This window comes from Felis catus, chromosome A1, assembly GCF_018350175.1.
Source record: "Felis catus isolate Fca126 chromosome A1, F.catus_Fca126_mat1.0, whole genome shotgun sequence".
In the NCBI taxonomy this organism is placed as follows: Eukaryota; Metazoa; Chordata; class Mammalia; order Carnivora; family Felidae; genus Felis; species Felis catus.
The window spans coordinates 106,739,731-106,767,709 of NC_058368.1; the positions used below are offsets into that span (position 1 = coordinate 106,739,731).

General features: G+C 35.4%; 1 protein-coding gene across 5 annotated transcripts in view; it reads left to right on the plus strand.

The window, feature by feature from the left end:
- The window catches only part of ADAMTS19 (ADAM metallopeptidase with thrombospondin type 1 motif 19), a 241,930-nt gene that overhangs the window by 83,233 nt on the left and 130,718 nt on the right, over window positions 1-27,979 (plus strand). For all 5 annotated transcript variants that reach the window (XM_023254781.2, XM_023254786.2, XM_045058633.1 and 2 more), the window contains exon 8: window positions 27,591-27,696. In XM_023254781.2, coding sequence (XP_023110549.1) covers window positions 27,591-27,696 — 106 coding nt within the window. The remainder of the gene's footprint in view (window positions 1-27,590; window positions 27,697-27,979) is intronic.

Sequence of the window (27,979 nt, forward strand, 5' to 3'; positions counted from 1 at the left end):
AAAAAATAATAATAAAATAAAACAAAATCACTCTCATTACTATATATATATATACACACTATATGCTATAATATACTATATAGTGTATACTATACTATAGTGTATATATAGTATATAGTGCATACTATATACTATATATAGTATATATACTATATATACTATATACTATATACTATACTATATACTATATACTATAGTGTATATAGTGTATATATATAGTATATACTATATACTATACTATATACTATATACTATATATACTATACTATATATACTATACTATATATATACTATATAGTGTACACTATACTATATATACTATAGTATATATATATATACACTATAGTATACTATATATATACTATAGTATACACTATATAGTATATTATAGCATATAGTGTGTATATATATATATAGTAATGAGAGTGATTTTGTTTTATTTTATTATTTTTATATATACTATTATTTTATTATTTATATATACTATTATTTTATGTATACTATAGTATATATATAATATACACTATATAATATATTATATATATATACTATATTACTATATATATATAGACTATATACAATAGTCAATACTATATATACTATACCATGTATAGTACATATATATTGCTGCTAGAAATGGAACTTCAGAAAGAGTTTTAAAGTATTGTTGCATATATTTTTACACACACTACAACTTCACTTGGTCGCACAATTCATATTCTCAACATTCACATGTGCTATAATGTTTAAGAGATTTGGAGAATTGGTGTTAATAGTTATGATGATTCCCACAAGTTTTCTAAAAAAATAATTTTAGAAGCTTCTTTATAGATACTTAAATTGTATATTTGCTATAAACCAGTTATTCTTAAACTTTTTGGTCTTAGCATCCATTTATACTCTTGAGAATTATTGAAGGTCCCAAGGGCCTTTTTAATGTCAATCATATTTGTCAATTCTCACCATATTAGAAACGAAAGCTGAGAAATTCCTTGAAATATTTTAAGTCAATAAACTCATCAAATGTTAGAATTTTAAGCAATAAACTCATCAAATGTTAGCATAAAGAACCTACTTTTTATAAAATTTCACTACATTATTCAAAACAAAAAATAGAAGACGTGGCTTTGTATTTTTGTCAGCGTCTTTATATCTGACTTGTCAAAGTCAGCAGGGATCTTATATCTGCTTCTGCCTATAAGGTGTTGCTATTTGTTATTTTGGTTGAAATGTTTCCGAAAAATCTGCCCTCGCAAAGATAGGTACTTGGAAAATGGTTGGGGACTAGGCTTTTTAGCATTGGTCAACTGGAAAATATTAGTTCATTGGTTAGGCAGCTCTTCTGAGTGTTGGCACATTTCACCATGCAATATACATGAAAAAATCGTGTTTGTCAATATCCTCATCAGTCTCATCAGGAAAGTTTTTAAGTTTTGGGAAGCTACCAAGCTCACACTGGCAGATAAAAGTTTTCCAATAGTAGGGGGCATCCGGCTAGCTCAGTCAGTAGAGAATGTAACTCTTGATCAGGGAGTCATGAGTTCGAGCCCCAAACTGGGCATAGAGACTACTTTTTTAAAAAGTCCGTTATTCTAATTTCACTTAAAAGCTTGAATTTTTGTCATTTCCCTATAGGTAAATAGGTAAATTCACATATAGACACTATTAAATATATCATATTAGATGATATATTCATTGTGTGTGTGTGCCTCTATCTATTCATTTCCTTGGAGTGACAGTTTCATTTTGTTCATTTTTGGGTAAATGTCAGCCAAATTCCCAAGTCTGAATAACCAAGGTTTGTCAGACATTCTTTCAAGTAAAAAATGGTGTTCAGTGAAAAACAAAGTTAGTTCAGCTCATAATTCAAGCCATCTCACAGCCCTGTTCCTAGAGACAACATAATTTAGTCAGCATTAGGAATGCTTTATCCTACTTCCTTTTTTGTTATGAAATATTAAAAGATGTGTATACTCAGGTGTTCAGTTTAATAAAATTAATACATTTGACTGCTTCATCTAGGCCATTTTAAAGTGAAATTGTCATTTTTCCCGTTGGGAGTGTCAGTGAAAAATAAAATGGCTGACAGTGAAGTTTGGTGCCGCTGCCTTTATTTGTGCTAGACCATTTTACCTACCGTTGCTTTTGCACCATCATTGCAAATGTTGGCACTTTTGACCTTGTGCACCTCTTGAAAAGATCTTAGAAAAGATACTATAGAAGCCCAGGATTCTGCGGAATACGCTTGGAGAAATTCTGCCTTAACATGGGAATGATTGATAATCATTGGTGAGAAGTCAGTCATTGCTAATGTGTGTGAGTGTGGTATGTGTTTGTGTTTCATGAAACTGCCTAAGGACTCTCAAATATAAAAAAAAAATTGGTAAATATATAGAACTGGCAACGGTACGTGTTGGTCAATGTGAGTTTTTTAGCTATGAATCTTTTTCTAACTCTTGTTCAGGAGAGGGAGTGTGCCTCCTTCCCCACCAGACTGTCAATTCTGTAAGCTTGGCCCCTCCCTGTCTTCTGTTGCTACAACTTAGGTGCTTCTGTATCGTTAATAAACTTTCTTGTCCTATCTTTTAGCAGGTTGGACTGATGGTTTATTCTCCTGTACACTTCTGAAGAATTCTGATTTTATGTGCTTGCAAATTGTCAAACAGGCATACAGACCACCTAGAAAGCAACTGCCAAGAAGAAACATATTCAGAGACTAAAACATACTTAAATAACCCTTTTATGTTGACACTGTACATGTGAGAATCTCCAGACACTTCCCTTTCCAAACACCAGTTCATTCTCCAAACCACATTTCAGCAGAAGTAATCATTTTTATTGGGTGAGAAGAAGAGGTCAAGCCAGTTTCTTTTAGGTAGCTTAATTTTCATTAAATAGATGTTGTCCGTTTTCTTTTGCATTATGGCACCTAAAGCACAGAGAATTTTAGAGACTGGAGATGGTAAAAATTACTAAGATTAGTCACTCCAGTTTAATACCCTTTTGATTAGAACTGTATTTCTTCTACCAAAAAATTATGCTGGTTTCATATTCAGGATTTTGAAATGTACATTCCTTTGGACTAGGCAAAGAATGAAGTTACCTTTTTTCCTGTTTAAATCTTACTTTTTAATTATTTTTTTAAATGTTTATTTTTGAGAGAGAGACCACGAGCGGAGCAGGGGAGGGGCAGAGAAAGAGGGAGACACAGAATCCAAAGCAGGCTCCAGGCTCTGAGCTGTCAGCACAGAGCCCAATGCGGGGATCAAATTCATGGACCAGACCACAAGATCATGACCTGAGCAGAAGTCAGATGCTTACCCGACTGAGCCACCCAGGCACCCCTTAAATCTTACTTTCTAAGTGAAATAGTAGTGTAAGTCTTCACACGAATTCTAATATATTGTGTGGGTATTCACCATATTCAAAGTCCCATTCCAAGCCCTTAATAGATTCAAGGATGATAGTGGGTACTCTTGCCCACTCAGTCTAATGGGACTTCTACTTTTGCAAAAGAAATTATCAAACATATTAGATACATGCATTGCGTTAAAAGTGTGTAATTGCATGTAAATTAGGTTCAGGTTTGAAATACCCAGAATTGATCATGGTTTGAGTTATGTTATAAATTGCTGCTCAGCGTGTAATGGGCATGTTCTCAGAAATGCAAGTGAAATATGATTCTGTGTGGCACACAGAATCCTAAAGATGACACTCCTAAGATTCTTGTCCCCTGGTTAATTGAACATTAACCTAGGTACTGCTGTGGAGGGATTTCACAGATGTAAGTACAATCCTTCAGTTTACCTTAAGACTTGGAGATCTAACTCCATTCACCCTTTATTTTTTTTAATGTTTATTTATTTATTTATTTTGACAGTGAGTGAGCAGGGCAGGTGCAGAGAGAAGGAGAGAAGGAGAATCCCAAGCAGGCTCTGTGCTGTCAGCTCAGAGCCCAACGCAGGGCTGGAACCCACCAACTGTAAGATCATGACCTGACCTGAAACCAAGAAAGAGTCTGATGCTTAATGAACTGAGCTACCCAGGTTCCCCTGTTTACCCTTTTAAAGCACAGGCAGGGAACTGAATTGTATCTAAAGAACAACCTAAAGAACATGGAAGCTGGTATTTTTCCACACTTTAGAAATGAGTACAGCCTGATGACACCTTGATTTTGGCCTTGTGAGACCCTGAATACAGAACCCAGTTAGGCCATTCAAAACTTCTGACTTATAAACTGCAATGATAAGTGGGTGTCATTTGAAGCTACTACATTTATAAAAATTTGTAATGTAGTAGTAGAAAACTAACACTGTCAGAATAAAGGATGAATATGATTATATATTGATTGTGGATTTATATACTGGAAGAAAATGAAGCCCTCTCAGATGAAAGAATAGTTCATGACCCTCTGAAAGCAGAGTAAGAAAAAAGAAAATGTGTGTTAAGAAATGAAAGTGAAGGGAGACATTCAAAGAGATTTTTTTAAACGTTTTATTTGTTTGTTTCTGTTTTTTTTGTTTGTTTGTTTTTGTTTTTGTTTTTTGAGAGAGAGAGACAGAGCGCAAGTGTGGAAGGGGCAGAGAGAGGGAGACACAGAATCCAAAGCAGGCTCCAGGCTCTGAGCTGTCAGCACAGAGCCTGAGGTGGGGCTCGAACCCACGGACCGTGAGATCACAAAATTGGACCCTCAACTGACTGAGCCACCCAGGTGCCCCAAGACATTCAAAGAGATTTTCATTTACCATACCTGGTGAGAAAGTAGAACAGTGAAAGGATTTTAAGAGTGGGGTGCCTGGGTGGCTCAGATGGTTCAGCATCTGACTCTTGGTTTCAGCTCAGGTCATTATCTTGTGCTTCAGGAGTTCCAGCACTGCATCTGGCAGTGCAGAGCCAGCTTGGGATCCTTTCTCTCTCCTTCCCTTTCTGCCCTTCCCCACTTGCGTTGTCTCTGTCTCTCTCAAAAGAAATAAACTTAAAAAAAAAAAAACACAAAAAGGGTTTTGAGAGAATTTTGCAACAATTTATTACAACCTACAATCTTCCCAATTTCTCCACATTTATATTTCTTTTTTCTTGTTGCATCAATGATGATCATATAGCACACTAAATTGGAAAGCGTCTGAACACTTGGCCTGTGGAGTGGAAAGGAAAGGGCAGAGGAAAACTGGCTATCAAAGGAGGTAAATCAGGTGGAACCAGCCCAGAATATAGGAAAATGCACCAGCAAAGAAAAAACAAAAACAAAAACAAAAACAAAAACAAAAACACACACAAAAAAAACCCCAAAGGTGTCAGATTGGGCCAGGTCTAGCTTTGCAACAAAAAGGCCTATGACATTCGTATACTGATAAAGTGTATAAAGTATAATTTATACTAAGACTCTTTGAAAAGGTAAAGGAAGCATAATTAATCGTTATGCTTGGAAACAAGCATAAAATGAGGTGATGCCCCAGGCAAACTAACTGTATGGTCACTCTATTATTAACGAACATATTGGAGATGTACTTTTACGTATTAATCAGAATTGTACACGATACATTAAAGTACTTATTTCAGAAATATTAAGCTGTGATAATTATTTTTGTAATTTATATATTGCATTACTTAATCCCCTGCCACAATGATTAAACTTACTAGGAGTCATCATAGGAGCATTTGCTGCATATGTTGGAAGCTGGTTTCATGCGATTTCTCTCAGCCTTCAATTCGGATGGCCGCCAAGCATGATGGTGTGTTTCAGATAGATCAGAGATTAAGAGGTTGATAATTTTCATCATGTTTTAAATTCTGTTATCTGAAACTTCTGGAGTCATGTTTAGAAGATAATAGAAACTGTGCCTTTTTATTGTCCTTCTAACTCAGCTTTTATTGGTTCTTTTATTTGAGATGACCTTCTTTTGACTTCTTTATCTCTCTCTTTGCTCTTTTTCATTTATCCAACTTTTTTGTAATATTTTGGAGTACTTTCTCTGTGCCTAAAAGCTTATACTGGGTGCTAGAGACAGAATGGTAAATAAAAAGAAACTATGTTCACATTCTTTTAAATCTTTTCCTCTTTGCTGACCTTTTGTTATTCTTGTCTATGTGATTCAAAGACAGTTCCCCCTTGTCTCCCTTTACTCTGCACCACCTTCTCTCCATGTCTATATCATCATAGCTTTCAAGCATAAATGTATTGGCACATGTCTCTGAAGTATTCAGAAGCCTTCCATATATTTTTTTTTTAATTTGGACCATAAATTTTAATAATCTCATGATCAGAAGATTCTGTCTTAATGTCAGTTTGAGTTTTTCTATGTCATTTATTTTCTCTAGTAAGAGTATTGAAGATAATTGAGTTTATTAATCATTTTTTCTTTTTGTGTAATTATTAGTATGTAATTATATCAATGTAATCTATTATTTTAGTGAAAATTTTTGGTAGGTCAGTTCTAGTATGATATATAGAATATTATCAATTGTTAGTTCTATTATGATGTAAAGAATATTACCAATTGTTAGATGGCAAAAAATGCAGAAACTTTGTAAGCCCATATGGAAGAACATGCTTTTCCAGATAGTACAGTGATTTGTGTCTTTAATACCTAAACAATCTGATGATGCAGCACATCGGTTGCTTTGCATGTGCCATAGTCTTTCCATTTCTGGCTCTTATGTGGTTGGAAATGGTAATGACTCCAGAGAATATGGAGATCATTGAGCTGCTTCATTTGCACTGTAGAAGTAATACCATCCCATAGGTAATATTCTATAAATTACAAGACAGTAGTTCTTATTGTTTTGGGTTTTTTTTTTCCAGAGAGGGAACTTCTGTCTAGTTTAAGATAAGCTGGAGTGAACACATTCCACCCTTCTCTTTCATTGAATGTAGCTACAAAACATGGGAGAATAGAACAACTATTTGAAGATTTTAAAAAGTAAATAGTAGCGGGGTGCCTTGTTGGCTCAGTCAGTTAAGCATCTGACTTCTGCTCAGGTCATGATCTTGTGGTTCGTGGGGTTCAGCCTCACATTGGGCTCTGTGCTGACAGCTCAGAGCCTGAAGCCTGCTTCAGTTTCTGTGTCTCGCTCTTTCTTTCTGCCCCTCCCCCCTCCTCTCTTTCTCTCTCTTAAAAATGAATAAACATTAAAATTTTTTTAAAAAATAAAGTAATTAGTACAGTGCAGATTGAGAAGAAGGCAAGAATTTGAAGTACTACAAACCAGAAGTGAGTTTATTATTTTTCTCTCTCTCCTGGACTCAGAACAGCCCAAACTTGAAAGTAGTCATTAAGACATGTACAGAGAGAGAGAGCTAAGAAATCCCTTTGGTTTGAATCAAGGATGAAGAAGATCTCCTAATGCTCTGATAAAGTGGGGGAAGTCCCCCTTTTAAATAATTGCCCACGTTCTTTCCTGACTTATCTACCAAGCAATCCTATGACAGTGGCAGTGGGGAGACCAACAGGAGTCATAAAAATCTGAGACGAACCTTACTCTCTGGTCTACAGAACTTTTATTTTAAGAGGGAAGGGTGAACCTTCCCTCTTGTATTTTGTTGCAGCCCTTTTATTGCTCAAGCCTAGACACAGACATAGTCCCAAAAAACGCAGTACAGAGTGGGATAACTAAAGCCCAGACTTTCTGGAAGCACTACTGGAATGAGAACCACAGGAACAGGGAAGGGACAAAGGAGATGCTGGAGAGGGAAGAGGTAGGGAAAGTAACCCCGTACACTCGGTTATCAACTCCTCTGCCTACCTCAGCTTTGCGTATATGAATATGACCATAAAATTTGAGAATTGAGCCCACTAAGCTACTGAGCCACCTAATTCACAGCCTGGTCACTAGATGACAAACACACAGGGCTGGAAAAGGCTTTGAAAATCAACAGTAGAAATTTGACAATGAAACCAAAGCCTACAGAGCTTTGGAATTTTGGAACTTTTATGATTAAGTATCAGCATTCTTTGTAGGATTTAAATAAGACTGAGAGTCTTACAATGTAGTGTTAAAAATGTCAGGATACAACTCAAAATTACACCATCTGTAAAAAAAATAGGGAAATCTCAATTTGCATGGGAAAAGACACTCATACTTTCTCTGAGGTGGTGCAGATTTTGGAATTCTATGACAAATCTATTATAAATATATTGCAAAAAGTAGGGGCACACGTTTTTTAAATGAATGAAAAGATAGTCTCAGGAAATAAATAGAATGTATAATGAAAAACCAAATGGAAATATTACAATTTAGAAAGAATAACCAAAATAAGAATTTCCCTGCATGTACAGAGTTGTAGAACCAAGATGACAGAGAAAGGAGTCTGAGAACTTAATGATATATCAGAAGAAATTATCCAAACTGAACACCAGAGAGAAAAGAAGATTGGGAAAAAATGTCTTAGGCATCTGTGGAAAATATCACAAGGCATCATCATGGGTCCCAGAAAGAGACACAAAGAGAGAAGAAATATGACTGAAGACTTTGCAAATTTGGCAAAAGATATGAATCATCAAAAGGCCAAGTAAACTCTGAACAAGAAATGCCTGAAAAGATGCACAGCGTATCACAATCAAACAGCAAAAAGTAAAGATGAAGAAAAAATGACACAACCCAAAAATCTGTTATTTTGAGGGGACCAGTGCTATTAATGACAACAGATTTGTTATAACAAATTAAAGCCATGAAAGCCAGTAGGATGGCATGCTATTTTTAAAATACTGAAAGAAAGGATTGTCAATGTAGATAAGATAAAATAGGGGTGCCTGGGTGGCTCATTTGGTTAAGTGTGTGACTCTTGGTTTCTGCACAGGTCATGATCTCACAGTTCGTAAGTTTGGGCCCTGTATTGGGCTCCGTGCTGACAGCGCTGAGCCTGCTTGGGATTCTCTTCCCTCTCTCTCTGCCTCTTCACTGTTTGCCCGCTTGCTCTCTCTCAAAAATAAACATTAAAAAAGAGATAAAATAGGAGCATCTCTTATGAAGAAAAAACCAAGAGAATTCATAATCAAAAGAGCTTCTTTAAAAGAATTGCCAAAGTAAGTAATTCTGATGGAAGGGACAATATGTTTAATGGAAACTAGAACATCAGGAATAAAGAAAGAGCAAAAGAAATAGAATATAAGTAAACATAAAATACTTTTTCTACTCTTGAGTATTTATTCTTGTTATAGGCCCAAAATGGAATATCTAAGTATAAATTTAACAAAACATATACGGAATCTGTGTGATTAGAACTATAAAATGCTGATGAGAGCAATAAAGGAAGATCTCCTTTTTTTTTTTTTTAAGTTTATTTTGAAAGAAAGAGCATGAGTGGGAGAGGGTAGAGAAGGGGACAGAGGATCTCCTCCAGAGACAGGAAAGAGGATCTAAAGCAGGCTTGGTGCTGACAGCAGAGAGCCCAATATGGGACTTGAATTTGCAAACCATGAGATCAAGATCTGAGCTTAACTGACTGAGCCACCCAGGCACCTCAGTAAAGGAAGATCTAAATAAATATTTAGATGAACATCGAAACAGATGTTCATAGATAAGGAAGTTCAGCAGAGCACAGATATAGCTCTTCTCAATTGATCTATAGATTTAACCCAATACCAATAAAAGGTTGAGCTCTTTTTTGTAGATAGAAACAAGACGATCCTAAAATATATATGAAAAGGCAAATAACTGAATAGCCAAAACAATTTTGAAAAGAAAAGTAGTTTTGGAGGAATCAGTCCTTGATTTCAACACTTACTACAAAGCTTCAATAATGGATACAGTATGTTACTGCTTAAGAAATAGATACAAGGGATGGCTGGGTGGCTCAGTCAGTTGAGCGTCTGACTTCAGCTCAGGTCATGATCTCGCGGTTCATGAGTTTCAGCCCCGTATCAGGCTTCCTGCTGTCATTATGGAGCCCACTATAGATCCTCTTTCCCTCAGCTCCCTCACCCACTCTATCATTCAAAAATAAATAAACCTTAAAAAAGAAAGAAATAGATACATAGGTCAATGGATCAAAATACAGTTTCCAGAAATAGATCCTCACAAGTGTGGCCAATGATTTTCTATAAAGGTACAAATTCTGTTTAATGAAGTAAGAATAATCTTTGGAGAAATGGTCTTGAAAACACTGGACATCATTCTACATTATGAAGGACTATAAAGTTCTTTTACTTTTTTTAATGTTTATTTATTTTTGGGAGAGAGAGAGAGAGCACACACAAGTATGAAAGGGGAGAGAGGGAGACAGAGGATCTGAGGCAGATGCTGCACTGACAGCAGCGAGCCCAATATGGGACTCGAACTCATGAATCACAAGATCATGACCTGAGTGGAAGTCGATAGCTCAACCAACTGAGCCACCCAGGCACTCCTACTTTTTTTAATAAAAGAAAATAAATAAACTTATAAAACTTTATACAAAATGTATTATTAATCTAGTGTAAAATGTAAAAGTATAAAGCCGAGAAGAAAACACCAGAATCTGTGATCTTGAATTAGGTAAAGTGCTTTTAGATACAATACCGCAAGCATAACCCATTAAAGGAAAAAATAGTAAAGTAGATTTCATCAAAATTAAAACAACAACATCGAAAATAAAAATATTTTGCTCTGTTAAGGGATTAAAATATAAGTTATGGGAGGCCGTCTGGGTGGCTCAGTCAGTTAAACGGCCGACTCTTCTGCTCAGGTCATGATCTCATGATGGTGAGTTTAAGCCCCGCATAGGGCTTTGCACTCACAGCAGAGAATTTGCTTTGGATCCTCTGTCTCCCTCTTTCTGCCCCTCCCCCACTCATACTCTCCCTACCTCCTCCTCCCTCTCTCTCTAAAATAAATAAATGTTAAACATGTTTTTTAAAAGTACAAGTTCTGGACCAGAAGAAAATATAATTGGCCCTTGAACAGCATGGGTTTGAACTGCATGGGTCCACTTATATGTGGGTATTTTTTGATAAATGCAGTATGGTACTGTAAATGTACTTTGCCTTTCTTACAATTTTCTCACTACCCTTTTCTCTAGCTTACTTTATTCTAAGTGTATAGTACATAATATGTACAACATACAAAATAGGTGTTAATTGACTGTTTATGTTATCTGTAAGGTCCTCCTGATTAACAGTAAGTAGGCTTTAGTAGTTAAGTTCTGGGAGAGTCAAAAGTTATATGTAGGTGTCTGACTGTGTGTGTTGGGGAGATCAGTACTCTTAACCATTGTGTTGTTTAACTGTCTTCATAAGTCTTCATAAGTCTCACATATCCAGACATGAGGACTTATATACAGGATATATAAAGAACTCTCAGAGTTCAACACTAAGAAAACAAACTTTAAAAATGTGCAAGACTTGACATGACATTTCACAAAAGGGATATATATTGGAAATAAACACTTGAAAAGATGTCATCATCAGTTGTCATTAAGGATATGCAAATTAAATCCACAGTGAGATATCACTGTATGCCTATTTTATGACTAAAATATAAAATACTGACAATATCAAGTTCTGTGGATAATGTGGGTCAACTTTAATACTCAGACATTGCTGCTGGCAATTGCAAAACTTTACAACCACTTGGGAAAACAATCTGGCAATTTCTTAGGAAGATAAGCAAATACTTATCATATGACTCAGTAATCCAATTTCTAGGTGTTTACTTCAGAAAAATAAAAACTATCTTCACCCAAACCTGGTCATGAACATTTATACCTACTTTATTCATAATTGTCAAAAACTGGAAACAATCCGATGGGCTTCAAGAAGTAAATGGTTCAAGTCTGTAGTAATTTGAGGACTCTCAAAGCACTGTACTCACTGAAAGAAGCCAGTCTCAAAAGGTTAGCTGCCTTATGAGTCCACTTACATGACATTATCTAAAAGACAGACCTATAATGATGAATCAGATCAGTGATCCAGAGATCACTATTGTTTTAAAGATGGGAGAAAGTGTACTTACAGTGGGAAAGCACAGGGTGCCTGGGTGGCTCAGTCACTTAAGTGTCCGACTTTGGCTCAGGTCATGATCTCACAGTTCGTGGGCTCCAGCCTCACATCGGGCTCTGTGCTGACAGCTCAGAGCCTGGAGCCTGCTTCGGATTCTGTGTCTCCCACCGGCTCTCTGCCCCTTCCCTGCTCGCTCGCTCTCTCTCTCTCTCTCTCTCTCTCTCTCTCAAAAATAAATAAACATTGAAAAAAATTTTTTAAAAATAAGGGGGAAATCCCAGTTTTGGGGAGTGATGGACCTCTTCTGGTTCCTGATGGTGATGGTGATTCAGTGAATCAATGTGAGTGTTAAAATTCTTAGAACTGTTCAATGAAAGTAATTTAAATATAAAAACATAAAAAGAAAGAAATTATGTGATCATTATATTTGCTTTTTGCATTACAACCAGGGATTTCAGAAAGGTTTCTGCAGGTTGTATCTTGCACAGGATACCTAATGTACAGAACCTGAGGAACGGAAAAGACTGAAATCCCACCCAGACTTCACCTACCAAACCCTTTTTCTCATTCACTTAAGAAGGCTTTTTTGAAATTATTGGAAAAATGTTTATTTATTTTGAGAGAGAGGGCATGAATGGGGGAGAGTCAGGGAGGGAGAGAGAGAGAGAATCCCAAGTCCCAATATGGGTCTGGATCTCACAAACCGTGAGATTCATGACCTTAACTGACTAAGCCACCTAAGCGCCCCTGGAAACCTTTTTAAAACGTCGTCTCCCCATCATTGTGCCACTTTTAAATTCATACTAGCACACTCTTCTAACTGAGGCCCTGCTAAAGGACTGATTATTTTTGCAGACTTCAGTGAGTGTGTTCAAATGTATTGTTTCAGAATTTCTAAATGGAAGAGCATTTCTTTGTTTTCTTTTCTTTCCTTTATCCCTGTTCAGGTTCTACCCATTTTTCAGAACCCTGATTAATTTCCACTTTTGGACTTGTTAGATTATCTCCAACTCTACCATGCAGGCTTTTGGAGGAATTCAATATACCTTTTTTTTAACTTGCATTTCGTTCATTTCCTCTTCTTCTAATCTTTTCGTGATCAAGGATCTTGCTTAGTACTTGTCTGTGTCCTCAGCACATACCACAGTAATGAGCATCCCAGGTGCTCAATCCATGTATTTCTGAATAGAAATGAGTTCCTGATAGAAAAATGACATCTTTCCTGTGGTTTACAATAAAAGCAAAGCTGAACTTATCTTGTTTAATTCTTGGCTGCTGGTGTATTTCTTATTAGGCTCTGGCCAGGACATAAATCAGACACTATATTTCTATTTTGGCGGGGCATATTCCAGGGATAAGACTTGGATACATAATTCTTAAGGAATTATTATGAAAAGTGATTGTTCATAAGGCAATTTTCTCCTCATCCTTTACTGTTAAAGCTTCATTTAGTTACAGAATTTTGTTGGTAGTAGAAAATATTTTAATGGTGCTATTAAGTACTATATGAATATTAAAATTTGCCAAATATATCCTTGGGAAACAAAAAACATTTTAATTTAGAAAATTCCCTGAGATCCTCCTTGTAGTTTTTGAGAATTATCTTATTATAAGATCTAGAAGTGCAGCTTCACCACCCAGCATTGTCTGTATACAAGAATATTTCTCAAGCATCTGTCATGTGCCATGGGTTTTTAAATACATCACCTTCTTTAACCCTTCAAAAGTTCTGGATCATAAGGGATTGTTAACCTCCTTTTACAGTTAAGAAAATGGTTTAAGGGTGAGCATGTTTCACGCAAGCCAACATAGGCTTGAAATATTTTATCTAAATTAACTGGCATTCCTAAGCCAAATGGCTAATTTCCCGATTTTACTATTGAGAAAACTGAGGCTCAGGAAAAAGAACGAATTTTCCTATGGTCACAAAGCTAAAAATCAAGGCTGGGACTCAAACCCTACAATATTTGACCCAAGAGCTTCCGTCCTTAAAACTTTATTCTTTGCATTTTGTCTTTACTTAATGCAGAAAACAGGTCATGAAAATCTGGTGTTAATTCCAATCAGGATTTTAGAAAAATCAAATCATCTTTGAGAAGATTTTACCCAGTTTACTATTAACTACCTCAGCGTAGAGACCTAAAAAGCTGAGATCTTAAAAATGCATCTAAAGTTAGAACACTTGTCCTTATGTAAATGTGTTTTGTTTAACAAATCATGTCACATCACTATATTAAACTTAATAGTTTAAATTTTAGTCATTGGGATTTAAGAGTATCAGATATTTGTAATAGTAATGGAATTATAATTATATTCTTTAGATTTCTCCAGCTTATAGAATTATTTATTTTCTTGAATAAAAAACACTGATCACACTGGGTAGAGAGCGAGTTACGAAAAGTAACAACATGATTAAAAATTGGCATGATGAAAAAAGAATGTGTCAAGCTGTTTTGAAGTTTGAATGTGTTTATGGTTATAAATGCATGCTGTCAGTGTTTTTACTAGTATTCTAAAAAGCAATTTATACAGCTTTTTAGTAGCATGATATTTTTAGTTTTAATTGTCCCTGTTTAATGCCTTCAGGATATGATTACGTTATAACATTATAAAAATGCGTTAGCCAAAATTCCTGATTTATATGCAATCAGAACACTTTAAAAATTTTCCAGCTGTATCCTTAAATTTCGCAAAAATCTTTAACTGTGATTCATCTTACCTATTTTTTAAAGTCATGACAGTTTTTTAGTCTCCGAGGCAGATGAAGTCATTAAACCTAATTTGTTTTTGTTTTTGTTTTTGTTTTGTTTTTGTGAGCAAAGTCATACAGAAAGCCTGAGAACTCTGATTTGTCTTTTTTTTTAAATTAACTCAGCAATGGGAATACCACCTTTCATCCATGTTTGTGGTAGACTGCACAGTAAATTTCCCATTTCTGATTTATAGGTGTTAGATGTGTGATCTACCACATACAGCTTTTTCAGTGTACCCCAGCATTATATTTTCAGATTTGCACTCAAATCTAAATTAAGAATTTCAGATGGTATATATATTTTTTAATTTTTTAATGTTTATTTATTTTTGAGAGAGACAGAGACAGAATGCAAGTGGGTTGGGGCAGAGAGAGGGAGGTACAGAATCCGAAGCAGGCTCCAGGCTCTGAGCTGTCAACACAGAGCCTGACGCGGGGCTCGAACTCACAAGCTATGAGATCATGACCTGAGCTGAAGTAGGACACTCAACTGACTGAGCCACCCAGGCGCCCAAGATGGTATATATTTTTAATTATGTATTAGGGATATATCAAAAACACAGTAATGTACATTGGAGTCAGGCTTAAACTCTCTAAAGATTTGAGAGTTTAACTTCTGAAATCATCCCATAGCTTGCCTTTAAATTTTCTGAAAGAGAGAAGAGAAATGAATGTGAAGTACAATAAATCTAATTTATTAGATTATTCTAATACAATCATTCTGTATTCTAATACAATAGCGGGAGCACAATACTAGCTTGCAGACATAAATTTTCCTAATTGTTCTTACTTTCAAACAAAAGCCTTCTGTTTCATTATCTTAACGTGGGAACGAGGGAGGTCTGCTTAGTAGTGTGGTTTATTGTAAAGATTAAGAACATGTGAAAACAATGAAAGCAGCAAGTAAATCTCTTTTGGAACTTGTCCTTTACCATGATGTCTTCTCCATGCTTAAAAGAGCAGATTTTAGGAACTGGCCATCTCTGTCTTTCCTTCATACCACTGTCCCTATGAACTCACTTTCTTTTTTTCTTTTTTTCTTTCTTTCTTTCTTTCTTTCTTTCTTTCTTTCTTTCTTTCTTTCTTTCTTTCTTTCTTTCTTTCTTTCTTTCTTTCTTTCTCTCTCTCTCTCTCTCTCTCTCTTTCTTTCTTTCTTTCTTTCTTTCTTTCTTTCTTTCTTTCTTTCTTTCTTTCTATATTTTAGTTTTAAGTAGTCTCTACATCCAACATGGGGCTTGAACTCACAACCCCAAGATCAAGAGTCACATGCTCTACTGACTGAGCCAGTTGGGCACCCCTGAACTCACTTTCTTTCACTATTTTCCTGAACATTTACTTGAACTACCTTTCACTGTATTTTTCCTGCATCATATTCATATTTCATAAAAAACTTACCAAACAATTAGACGTGGTATCTATATGCTGCCTAGTCTACAACTTACTTATTTTAGATACCTCCATCACACCTTAGGATCATAAAATAAAGTGAGTGAGTATTCACTGTTTGATTTTCCTTTAGCCACGAATTAAAAACACACACACCCTTTTTTTAACATGTGCATTCCCATCTGTAGTTAATTTTGTCGCAATACACATTACAAGGTCAAAGATGATACTAAATTAGGAAAAGAAAATGTTGCATCTATCTTCGTAGAATGTATTAAATCTTTTCCTCACAAATCCCTGCCTCCTTTGATTTGAGGACGATGAGAACTGAAACATGTCAATTGATGTTATTTTTTCCCCCACTTTAAATGACTTTATTCATTTACCTTGTTTCGGTTTGCTTTCAGCTAATATTCAGTTCTTCCAAATAGTGCCCTTAACCTCTCCTTTGATTCTTTCCATAGCTGAGGTGATTGATGGGCTATAGATCAGAAATCACAGTGCCTTCACTTTCCTCTGAGACCTTTGCTCTCAGCGTCTTTGCAGTGAATTCCTTTGTCTACAGGCTGGATTTGGCCTCCAAATGCAGTTGGTGGGTTCAACTCAAGAATGTTGGTTTGGTCAGGGCCCTATAACTACGATTCAACTCTTTCTACCACACTTTTTTTCTTCCCAGCCTTCCCAGGCCCTACCCTTCCAGCTCTTAGTGCTATTAAGACCCTGCCAGATCTCAGTCATGTCCCCCCCATGGGTCCCCTGAGTTAAACTGCCCACCCCTCTGGCCTTCTTGATAGCAAGAGTCAAAGTAGGCTCAGAAATGACCACACAGCCCTTCTTTCCACCTACTGACCCAGAGGTTTTTTTTTATTCCATGTTTGAGTCATCGTATATTGGTCTGGAGTTTCCCAATTCACTATCCTCCAGAGTTCCAAAGGCTACCTACCTCTAATCCTTATCCTTTCTCCTGTGCCCTCAGAGAGAAGCCTGTAGATAACTAAGACATGACTTGTGTGGAAATACAAAAGAGAAATGCCAATAATACACCTCAAAATGTATTTTCATGGTATTATACAATGTATAGTATACACTGTACTATACAGTTCTACTTGTTGGGAATGAACAAATTGACTTCTCAGTACTTTCCTGCCTTTGTGGTGCTTAACATTCTAAGAGAGAAATGGCCAATATCCATAATGAATAGTTAAATTAATTGGTATATTAAAAGATAAACTGGCATAGAAAAAGGAGTCAGTTTAAGTAAGAGATAATCTGGGAGTTCCAGGGTAGGAAGGGTATTTGTAATTTAAATTTGGTGATCAAAATCTGGAGATATCTAGGGAAGGAATGTTCCAGAGTGAAAAGCCAGTGAAGAGGTCTTGAGATGGAAATAACAGGAAAAAGGAAAGCAAAAACAAAACAAAACAAACAAACAAAAAACAAGCCAATGCAGCTGGAGTAGAATGAATAAATGGGATGATAATAGAAAATTCTAGATTTTGTATTTCTTTTGACAGCTTTGGCAAGTTGTAAATTTTATTGGTATGCTTTTTTTATATATTACCTTGATGTCTTTAGGATTGTAGAGACATTTCCTTATTCTTTGTGTGTGTGTTGATAATTTGTACTTGTCTCTCTTTTTATTCTTGGTCGGTTTACTAGGGAATTAGCAATTTTGCCAGTTTGCTTTTACATTTGTTTTATAGTTCATTGGTTTTGCTCTTTATTATTTCTTTCCCTTTCTTTTCTTAAGCTTTGATGCTCTCTTCTTTTCCCAGCTCCTGGAAGGAATTTTAATCATTGATTTCAGTCTCTTTTGTTTTTTATAATATATGCTGTGAATTTCCCTAAGCACTGTCATTTCAGCCCACACATTTTTTATGTGTTCTATTTTTACTGTAGCCATGTTTAACGTATTTTCTAATTTTCATTATAATTGCTTTCACTTGTGGACTGTTTAGAAGAGTATCATCTTATGTGTAAGCAGTTTGGGTTTTTCTAGTTACCTTTTTAGTTCCTGATTTCTAAATTATTTCCATTTTGGCCAATGAACAAACTTTGGATTATTTCCACTTTTTTTTTCACTACTCAGTATGAATATGGCCATAAATGTACCTTGTCCACTTAAAAAGAGAGAATTGGGGCATCTGGGTGACTCAATTGGTTGAGTGTCCTACCTCGACTCAGGTCATGATCTCATGGCTGGTGAGTTCAAGCCCTGCATAGGGCTCTGTGCTGACAGCTCAGAGCCAGGAGTCTGCTCTGGATTATGCGTCTCCCTCTCTCTCTCGGCCTTTCCCCACTTGTGCTCTGTCTCTCAAAAATAAGTAAACATTAAAAATTTTTAAAAAAGAAAAACAGAGAATTTTGTTGGGTGCCATGTTCTGTTATGTCAATTAAGAGAGATTTGCTAATATTTTGTTCAGATCTCTTATGTCTTGAGTAAATTTTTTTATGGTTGTTTTATCAGCTATTAAAAGAGACTTGTTAAGTCTTCCAGTTTAACTGTGGATTTGTCTTTCTCTCTTAATTCTGTTCATTTTTACTATATATACATTTTGAGGCTTAGTTGTTGAGTAAATACAGAAAAGAACTGTGAAGTCCTCTTGTTGCCGTGATCCTTTTATCGTAAAAAAAAAAAAAAAAAAAACAATAGGGGCGCCTGGGTGGCTCAGTCGGTTAAGCATCCGACTTCAGCTCAGGTCACGATCTCACGGTCCGTGAATTCGAGCCCCGCGTCGGGCTCTGGGCTGATGATGGCCCAGAGCCTGGAGCCTGCTTCCGATTCTGTGTCTCCCTCTCTCTCTGACCCTCCCCCATTCATGCTCTGTCTCTCTCTGTCTCAAAAAAAATAAATGTTAAAAAAAAATTTAAAAAAAAAAAGAAAAAAGAAAAAAAAAACAATAAAACACCCCTCTTTATCTCTCTAGATGCTTATGGCTTAAATTCAATTTGTCTAATTTTCTATATTTGTAATATTTACATTGTCACTCTTTCTCTATTTTGGTTGATGTTTGCATATTACATTGTTTTCTGTTCTTTTACTTCTAACTTATTTATATTCTTTTTCTTAAGCTGTATCTCTTGTAAGCACAATACACTTAAGGTTTATTTTTTTAATCCAGACTTACAATCTTAGTTTGGATTCAGCCTAGTGTTTTTTTTCATTCATTTATTCCAACTTTATCAAGATAAAATTGACAGGTAAAAGTTGTATATATGTAAACAATGTGATGTTTTAGTATACATCAGGCATTATAAAATGATTATGACAATCAACTTAATTCACACATCTCTCACCTTCGAGAACTTAAATATCCATTCAGTTTGGCAGTCACACACAGTTTCCATGGTATAGTCTTTTTTATTTAATGAAAATCATAATTTGAAATGCTTTCTTTCTGTTTATTTACTATTTCACTTTATTTCATGTTTCTTTTTTTCTTTGTTTCTTGCCTTTTAAAAATAGGTAAATCTAATATTGGTATGCCATTTTCAATCGCTGTAATTGTTAATTATGTATTATTTTACTATTGTTTTGTAATTGCCTTATATATAATGACATGTATCATTTTACTGCTGATTATTGCTAGAACTTTTGAACTCTTGAACTCCGTTTATCTCCCGATGACGTATTGTTGCTTGTACTTTAGTTCTCTATATTTTAAATTTTGGAAGACATTAAAATTGATGGTTAAGGTGGACCACCTGAGTAGCTCAGTCGGTTAAGCATCTGACTTCTGACTCTTGACCCCAGCTGGGTCTTGATCTCAGTGTTTTGCGTTGGAGTCCCCTAGGCATGCTCCCCTCCACACTGGGCATGGAGCCTACTTAAAAAAAATTGATGTTTTGTGTATTTGGTATTAATTTATAGTTACACATATATTTACTCTTTCTGGTGTTCTGTATTTCCTCCTCTTTATTTTCATGTTTTAGTCTGGAATTTTTCCTTCTGTTTGAAGAAATTTAACATTTCTTTACACAAGTATTTTGATGTAAAGTGTCACGAAGAAGGGGTTTCTTTTTTTATTCACAGAAAGATACATTTGGGTTGTGGTAGCCCAGTGAATGTAGATCTCAAGCTTCCCACCTTTGTGTTAAAAACGTCTTTCCTTCATTAACATGTTCTCTCTAGTTTTTATTTAGGTAATGGTCTCCTTCTCACAATGGCTGTTTCTTCACTTGGTTTGTCGTTTTTATTTGTGAGTTTGTCTTCAGTGAAACTGTTTCTTCTGTGGGAATTCTATGCTTGCTGAGATGATCAAGTGTCTTGTCACAGTGATGCCTCATTTGTTTTTACTGACAAGGTTTTTTCCAATCCTGTATGATCCCCAAATTGTATGATAGGCTTGTACGTTATATTTATGGCTTCATATTCCTATGGCTTCATAGCCTATGCATGACGGTGGTTTCGGTTCCACTGTGTTAACGGAGCCTTTCCTGGCGTACCCAGAACTTTGAGCTATGATTCCTTGTTGCTTTCCTGCATGTGGACTTTTGAGGTTATTTTCAAGCATTAACAGCATTTCCAGGCTTTCTAATTTGTGTATAGATCTCAGTTCCTTGCTCCTTAATGCCTGTCCTTGCAGACATTTTGAAACCGCACCATTATTTTTTTTAATTTTTTTTTTTATCTTTGAGAGAGAGAGAGAAGAGAGCGAGCAAGCATGAGCAGGAGAGGGACAGAGAGAGAAGGGGACACAGGATGTCAGCAGGCTGTGTGCTGACAGGATTGAGCCCAATGTGGGGCTCAGACTCATGAACTGTGAGATTATGACCTGAGCTGAAGTCAGATGCTCAACCGACTGAGCCACCCAGGTGCCCGGAAGCCGCACCCGTTATTTAATAAGACTTGTATCTTTTCTGATATCCAGATTCTAACAACATTAAATCATGATATTATCCTCTAGATTTGAAAAATTTTTAAGCTTTATTCTTGCACTTGGTAATCTTTTTTCTTCAAACTTAGTGATACATCAAAAACTTTGTTCATTACATTTTATCTGGCACTCTATGTGTTTTTCACAAAAGGACTGTCAGCCTACCATGTTGTGGGAACACATAAACAACATTTTAATGTCTATAAAATAGTCTGCCTTTTCAACCACAGAGATGCACTATAGTTTTTATTAAACTAATATTCTATTTCTTGTTTTTGGAATTCACTTTTTTCTTAGTATTCTTAGAAACTGTACTACGAAGAATGTTATGGATTAATCATTTAAGAGAATCTGGAAGCCTACTTTTTTAAATACATTTATAACTATACCGATATTAAACTCATAACTTACATAATTGTACTTTTATATTCCTGAATCATCATCATCTTGGCTTGTGATGGAATAGAGGCGGATAATTATTGAATTAGTAAGGCAAGTTATTGTAGAATATGTTCAAAGTCCAATTTGAACATAATCATGTAAATGGGCTTCGTGTGATGTGGGTGCCATCTCATTAAGTCATTCTAAATTTTTTTTTTCTAATTCGTGGACAAAATACATTTTGATTCTTCAAAATACATTTTGATTCTTCAAAATTACATTTTTATTTAGGACCCCACATTGAGTTAACACTTTATATTGGTCTTTGTTTCCAGGAATTTCATCAATGCAGTTCATTTCATACACCCCCTTCTTGCAGATATGCTAAATACCTATTGAGGCAGAAATGTACTACGTGGCTTGCACATTGAACGAACCTAACTTACCCTTCTGTGAGCAATATCAACTCTCATCACCATCTCCTTTTCCCTGCTCAGTCCTTTGTTCAGGAAATTACCCCCAAACTTCCCCTGCTTTTCCTTGGCTGACCTCTGGCCACTCAGTGATAACCACCAAGCTGTTTCCTTCTCTAAAAGCCTCTCCTACCTTGATTTTTCCCTCTCTGGTGTTTCCTTTTATTCTTCCATAATGTTTTAGGTACCTTTAGATTTTAATGATCACATTTTAAAATGAGTATTTATTTTGTGGCTCGTGCTCCTGAAGGTATGCTCAGCATGTATTCATTTTTTTTCCTTGTTCTATTAGGCCTCAAATAATAGTAGGACTCCTAGGTGAATAACTTTTTTTCTCATAAGGTACAATCCTAGAACAAATATCTTTCCTAGAACTGTGAACGATTTTGTGCCAGCAGAGACAAGATTTTGAACTTAGGTAGTCTAGTTGGTGCTTAAAGGCAATACCAGTGGAGCTGGAGAACTTACTTTTGTTAGTATACATCCATCGGACATCATAAAAACTGATTTCCTGGGGCACCTGGGTGGCTCCATTGGGTGAGAATCCAACTCTTAGTTTCAGCTCAGGTGATGATCTCAGGGTCTTTGAGTTGGAGCCCAGCATTGGACTCTGCACCGACAGTGCGAAGCCTGCTTGGAATTCTCTCCCCCTCTCTCTGCCCCTCCCCCACTCATGCTCTTTCTCTCTCTCTCTCTCAAAATAAATAAACATGTTTCAAAAACTGATTTCCTGATTTGTCCACTATTGTAACACGCTTCCTGTGGAGTTTTAGGGCTCTATGATTATCTTGATGAGGTATCATATTACATTCCAGGATTGTATGTGTTGTTTTCAGATGAGAGATTCTGTTCAGTCCTCACACATGACTTGATTCATTTTTAGGTGGGAAATTAGAGAGATTTTTGGTATGCTTTTTGTTTGTACAAACTTTTATATTAAAAGGGTACCTTAAAAAGAGTCTGTATTATATCTATCTTTAAATAACAGCTGTGTTAAATCCTTTCTCCTTCTAAACTCTACCCCTTATTATAATAAGAAACATATGAGTTTTTGAAAGGAACTGAAAAGCATAGGCTTTTAGACAGAATAATGCAAGTCATTTAAATTAGTCATGGTTAGAATTATTCTCCATAACTTTCAAGTTAAAGAAAATCTCCTTTGTGGGCCAAATGTAAGACAATGAAATTTAAATTTATCAGAATCTTAGTTGAAGATTCTAACTGTACACATAAGTAAAAAGAGAATAGGAATACAGGATCATCTTATTTGTTAAATTGCGTCATGGTCTATAAGAGATTCTGTTAATTACTCTTTAAATTTCATAGACATGATTATCATACTTATGTCTTTTAATCTTCTCATTGTAAAAGTATTATAAACCCATGATTTGGAAAATTGGACAAGAGGGAGAAAAGTTACTTATTATTTCTCTGTCATATAATACAGTTGCTATTAGCAAGTTAGCATATTGATGTAGTTTTTTGATTTGTTTTAAGTAAGCTCTATGCTCAACATGGGGCTTGAACTCATGACTCTGAGATCAAGAGTCACGTGCTCTACTTCTGAGCCAGCCAGGTGCCCCCAAATTTGTGTAGTCTTTTTGTTCTCTTGTGAAAATGTGGTGGTCTGCATTTTTTAATACTTAGGTGTAATCATACCTCTATGCCAATATGTACTCATTTTAAAATTCTGTTTTATTGTATGTAAATTCATATTTTATGGTATAAAATATATGTCTTTTATATTATAAATTATATTCTTTTCAATACCATATTTTTTTCATGACTACACAGTAGTCATTGATTTCCCATAACCTGGCGAGGAATCTAGGGCCCCCAGAGACATTACAGTTCTTTCTTTCTCTTCCCCTATCCATAGGTCTGGTGCTAGGAAAATACCAACGTTGTATACCTGTAACATTTCTCTTGCTTCCCGCTGCTGCTTCTAAGTCAAAATCTCTCCTGTCCTCATATAAAAACTCTTCAGTTGTGATGGAAGCTCTTGAGCTTTACCGTCTTAACTGTCACTGTCACTGTCACTGTGGTGGATTGTTCTCCTTTATTGTCTCCCCCATTTCGTGTGGATGTTGGCCATCTTTCTCTCTGCTTCTTGAGTTCATTCAGGTGTAACTTCACGTTATACCATCAGTCCACCCAACACTACTTAATAATTATTTCCCCTCAATCTGGATGCCAGCTACCTTTCTCTACCCTTGTGCCAGTAGTTAATCATATCATGGAATTTCACCTCTGAAATCTTAAGTCTCTAAATCTCAATCTCTTATCATAATCTCTAGTACTTTTTCAGAGAATATCTGTTCCTTGTCTTCATTGCTGACTCCATTGTATGGACAACTGTATTGTTTTCCCAAATTATCTGTTTTCCTTTGACATTACTTCTTCACCTATCCAGTGCTACAAGTTCTGTCCCTTCGTTCCCCATCAATTTTACTGCCAACTGTTACACGTTTTCATCCTTCCTTTAAACCTGTTTGAAAAATCCCAGCCCAAATTTAATCCAAGTAGTACTCTTCTGTGTTTCAACCATTAGGTTGGATATCATTCATTTGGGCATATTAGTGAGAGTCTAGGTTTGTGCTCTCCATCCTGAGCTGAACCATCTGTTTTCTGACCCATGAATTAAGTTTTCCCCTAGTACTTAATCAGTTCTCTTTCCTGTTTCTCTCACTATTCCAAGCTTATGTTTCTTTTAAAAAAATGCTATCTAACTCCCATCTACCTTTGACCTACACCTCACATAACATTGCATCCTTTTTCACTTGAAATACAAGAATATCAAAAAATAACTCCTTTAACTTAACGAACTGTATCTATTAAAGTCCTCCTGGGGCACCTGGGTGGCTCAGTCCGTTACTTTGGCTTAGGCCATGATCTCCCGGTTTGTGTGTTAGAGCCCCACATCGGGCTCTGTGCTAACAGCTAGGAGCCCATAGCCTGCTTCGCATTCTCTGTCTCCCTCTCCCTCTGTTCCTCCCCTGCTCATTCTTTGTCTCTCTTTCTGTCAAAAATAAATAAACATCAAAAATAAAAATAAAGTCCTCGAGCAATCATACTCCATTGTGAAACTATAAACATTCCTATTAATATTGTCAGGAAAACAAGGTGTTTGATACCACCCATATTTCAATAGTACATTGGAAATCCTAGCCAATGTAGTAAGATAACAGCAAAATATGGAAAAATGTATCAATCTAGAATAGAAAAAAATAATATGGAAGAGGTAAGAATTGGAAACAAGCAACAGTACTCTTGTTGGTGGGAACAATATATTTCAAGTAGTATAGGAGAAGAGATATAAAATTTATTAAAGTGACTGAATTTGCTATGTCCTGGTCCATACAGCAAAGAGATATATGAAATTATGACAGCCTATGTTAGCCAACTTTTAATCTATGTATGGTGATGAGCTTATTTTGGTTTGGCGAAATATATGGGCATCCTGAGGGAAATTTGTACTGCACAGTGGTCTTTGACATGCTGATTATAGATGAACTTAATTTAGTATTTTAGTGGGACATTTAGTCTTGAAGTATATATTTATTTAAATTTCTAAATGCTCCAGAGAATTTTAAATATCCTATTAAGAGGAGCTACTTTTCTTTCACACTTCTTCCCTCCTTCACTCCTTCCTTCTATCTTTCTTTCCTTCTTCCCTTCAACTATAATGCAAGGTTAGTTACTCTCTTGTGTTTGTTTTCCATACTTTGTTGCATTAATAAGTGCCTGACTTAGCTCTCTGAAAAATCACATTATGTTTCTTCAAGCATTTCTTAAAGTTTTGTATTGGATTTGTTATTTAGTAGAGCTCGATAACAACTATGTTTTTGTCTTCCTTTTTTTCTCCCTTCCCTAACCCCTCTGCGTTTATCCCTACCTTCTTCTTTCCTTCAAACCAGACCTTGACTGTTTTAATCAGCCAAATGAAGTAGTATGGCTTGTCACTTGTCTATTCATCCCTTCATCCATCTATCCATTCATAAAGAAGTAATTTCGGGGCACCTGGGTGGCTCAGTCAGTTAAGCGTCCAACTTTTGGTTTCCACTGAGGTCATGATTTCGTACCTGGTGAGATGGAGCCCCATGTCAGGCTCTGTGCTGACAGCACGGAGCCTGTTTGGAATTCTCTCCCTGTCTCTCTGCCCCTCTGCTGTGCTCTCTTTCTCTTGCAAAATAAATAAATAAACTTTTTTTAAGAAAAGAAGTAATTTCATCTATTTGTACCTTTTATATTTTAATAAAATATTTCTAAATATATAGACATTTATGTATTTCTTTATGTATTTCATCTTTATGTATTTAATCTCTTGGCTATTTCTTCCTGTAGTTATGTTTTAAAAGTAGTATGTTTATACTGCATTTTACTGAGAGAATGTATCTTCATTTTCTTGATAGGCCAGTGAATACCAGGCCTTGACATTTTACTCGAAGGTTTGAATGAGTATTTGAGGATTTCAGACATACTTTCATCTAATCTCCATTTTCAGTCCCCGAGCAATGCCTCTGTCAAACCTGTCTGTCTCAGCCTTGAACCTCTGTGGGGTTCTACCACATTCATAAAATCCTCCTCTGTTTAATTTGGGCATGGGTCTACTAAATCGGTTCATGTTCTTGTATGAACCTTCTGTTTTTCCAAAACATGGGCAAGGTGATTTACTCTTTTAGTTAAATGTAATCATTCCATAACACTATTTTTTTATGTTTCTGAAGACAGAAAAAAAGTCTCAAGTAGTTAGCTAACCATCTTCAACTAGGGGCCACTCTGCACTAAATTATAATCAGCGGGAAAAACTAAATGTTAGTTGGCATATGGATTTAAAGTTCATTTCAAATCTTTATTTTATAATATTTAGTACTCATGTGTTCTTTGGCAAGTCATTCCACTTGTCCAGGCCTTAATTTCTTCATATAATGAGCTTAGATGTATTTTATACAGATAGGAGGATTCCGGAGCATATAGATAATTCAATAACACTAGATATTATTTTAATAAACTTTGTTATTTAAAAATGCATTAAAACTTACACTTGCAAGGTTATATAGTTCTTTGTGTTCAAGGATATTTCTTCAGAGGTATTTATTAATTAGTAAAATGGTACATGAATCTTTGATGAAAGAGTATCAATGATTTCACATACTGTGTTACTGCTAATTCAAACCAAAAGATCAACTATCTTGCAGAAATTATTGGCTTAACTAATATTTCATTATCTTATACTCTGCAGTTGGGCCATCTTATAAGGCAAGAAATTTTCAGAGGAAATACTTTTCAGTATTCAATCACAGTTTTTTCGTTGTATTAGTTAAAATTGTATTTTACAAAATAAAATTTTTAAATATATTAACTCAGAATATAAATGTGAGTTCAAGAATGTCTTATATGCCGTTTATTTTATTTTAGGGTTTTTTTGCAACTACATTATTCACAAGAATTGAAAAATACTTAATTTAATCATTGCTTTTTAATTTGTATTTTCCAAGTTGTGACCATTCATGACAATGAAAACTGGTATTTCCAAAATGTATTCTTATAGTATGCTTTTTTGAGAATTGGACAATTGATGAAATAATTTAATCTGAGATATTAAATTGAGAAGAGTGTTAAGAGTTTACTGAGTGACTAATACACAATTTCTCTTATAATTTCATTCATAAGGACTAGATATCACAGCTTAATATAGACATATTTGAATGTAAGGAATTTCATTTTTCAGTTTTTTCTACTGATTCCTAGCATAAAGGTTTACATTTGAATCTGAAATGTGATAATTCATGTTTGTGTCTTCTAGGTATAGCTTATTTGAGTGGAATGTGTAGTGAAAAGAGAAAATGTATTATTGCTGAAGACAATGGCTTGAATCTTGCATTTACAATTGCTCATGAAATGGGTCACAAGTAAGTAAAAATTCTGGCTATGCCACATATTGGCATATAGCTTTGTAATTTGAGTTATTGAATTGCATGCATATCTTTTGGGTTTTTTAGGGGGAGGGGCTCAGGTGTTTTAAAAATTAGGGAAACAAAAAGAGGTGGTCAAGATCATCTAAATTTAAAGAGTATCTTCTAAATATTGTAACTATTCCCGATACTTTGAATAAAATCTTATTACATTATTAAAATTGACATTAGGACATGACACATGTTTCACTTCACTACACATTTCCAAATAATATAAACA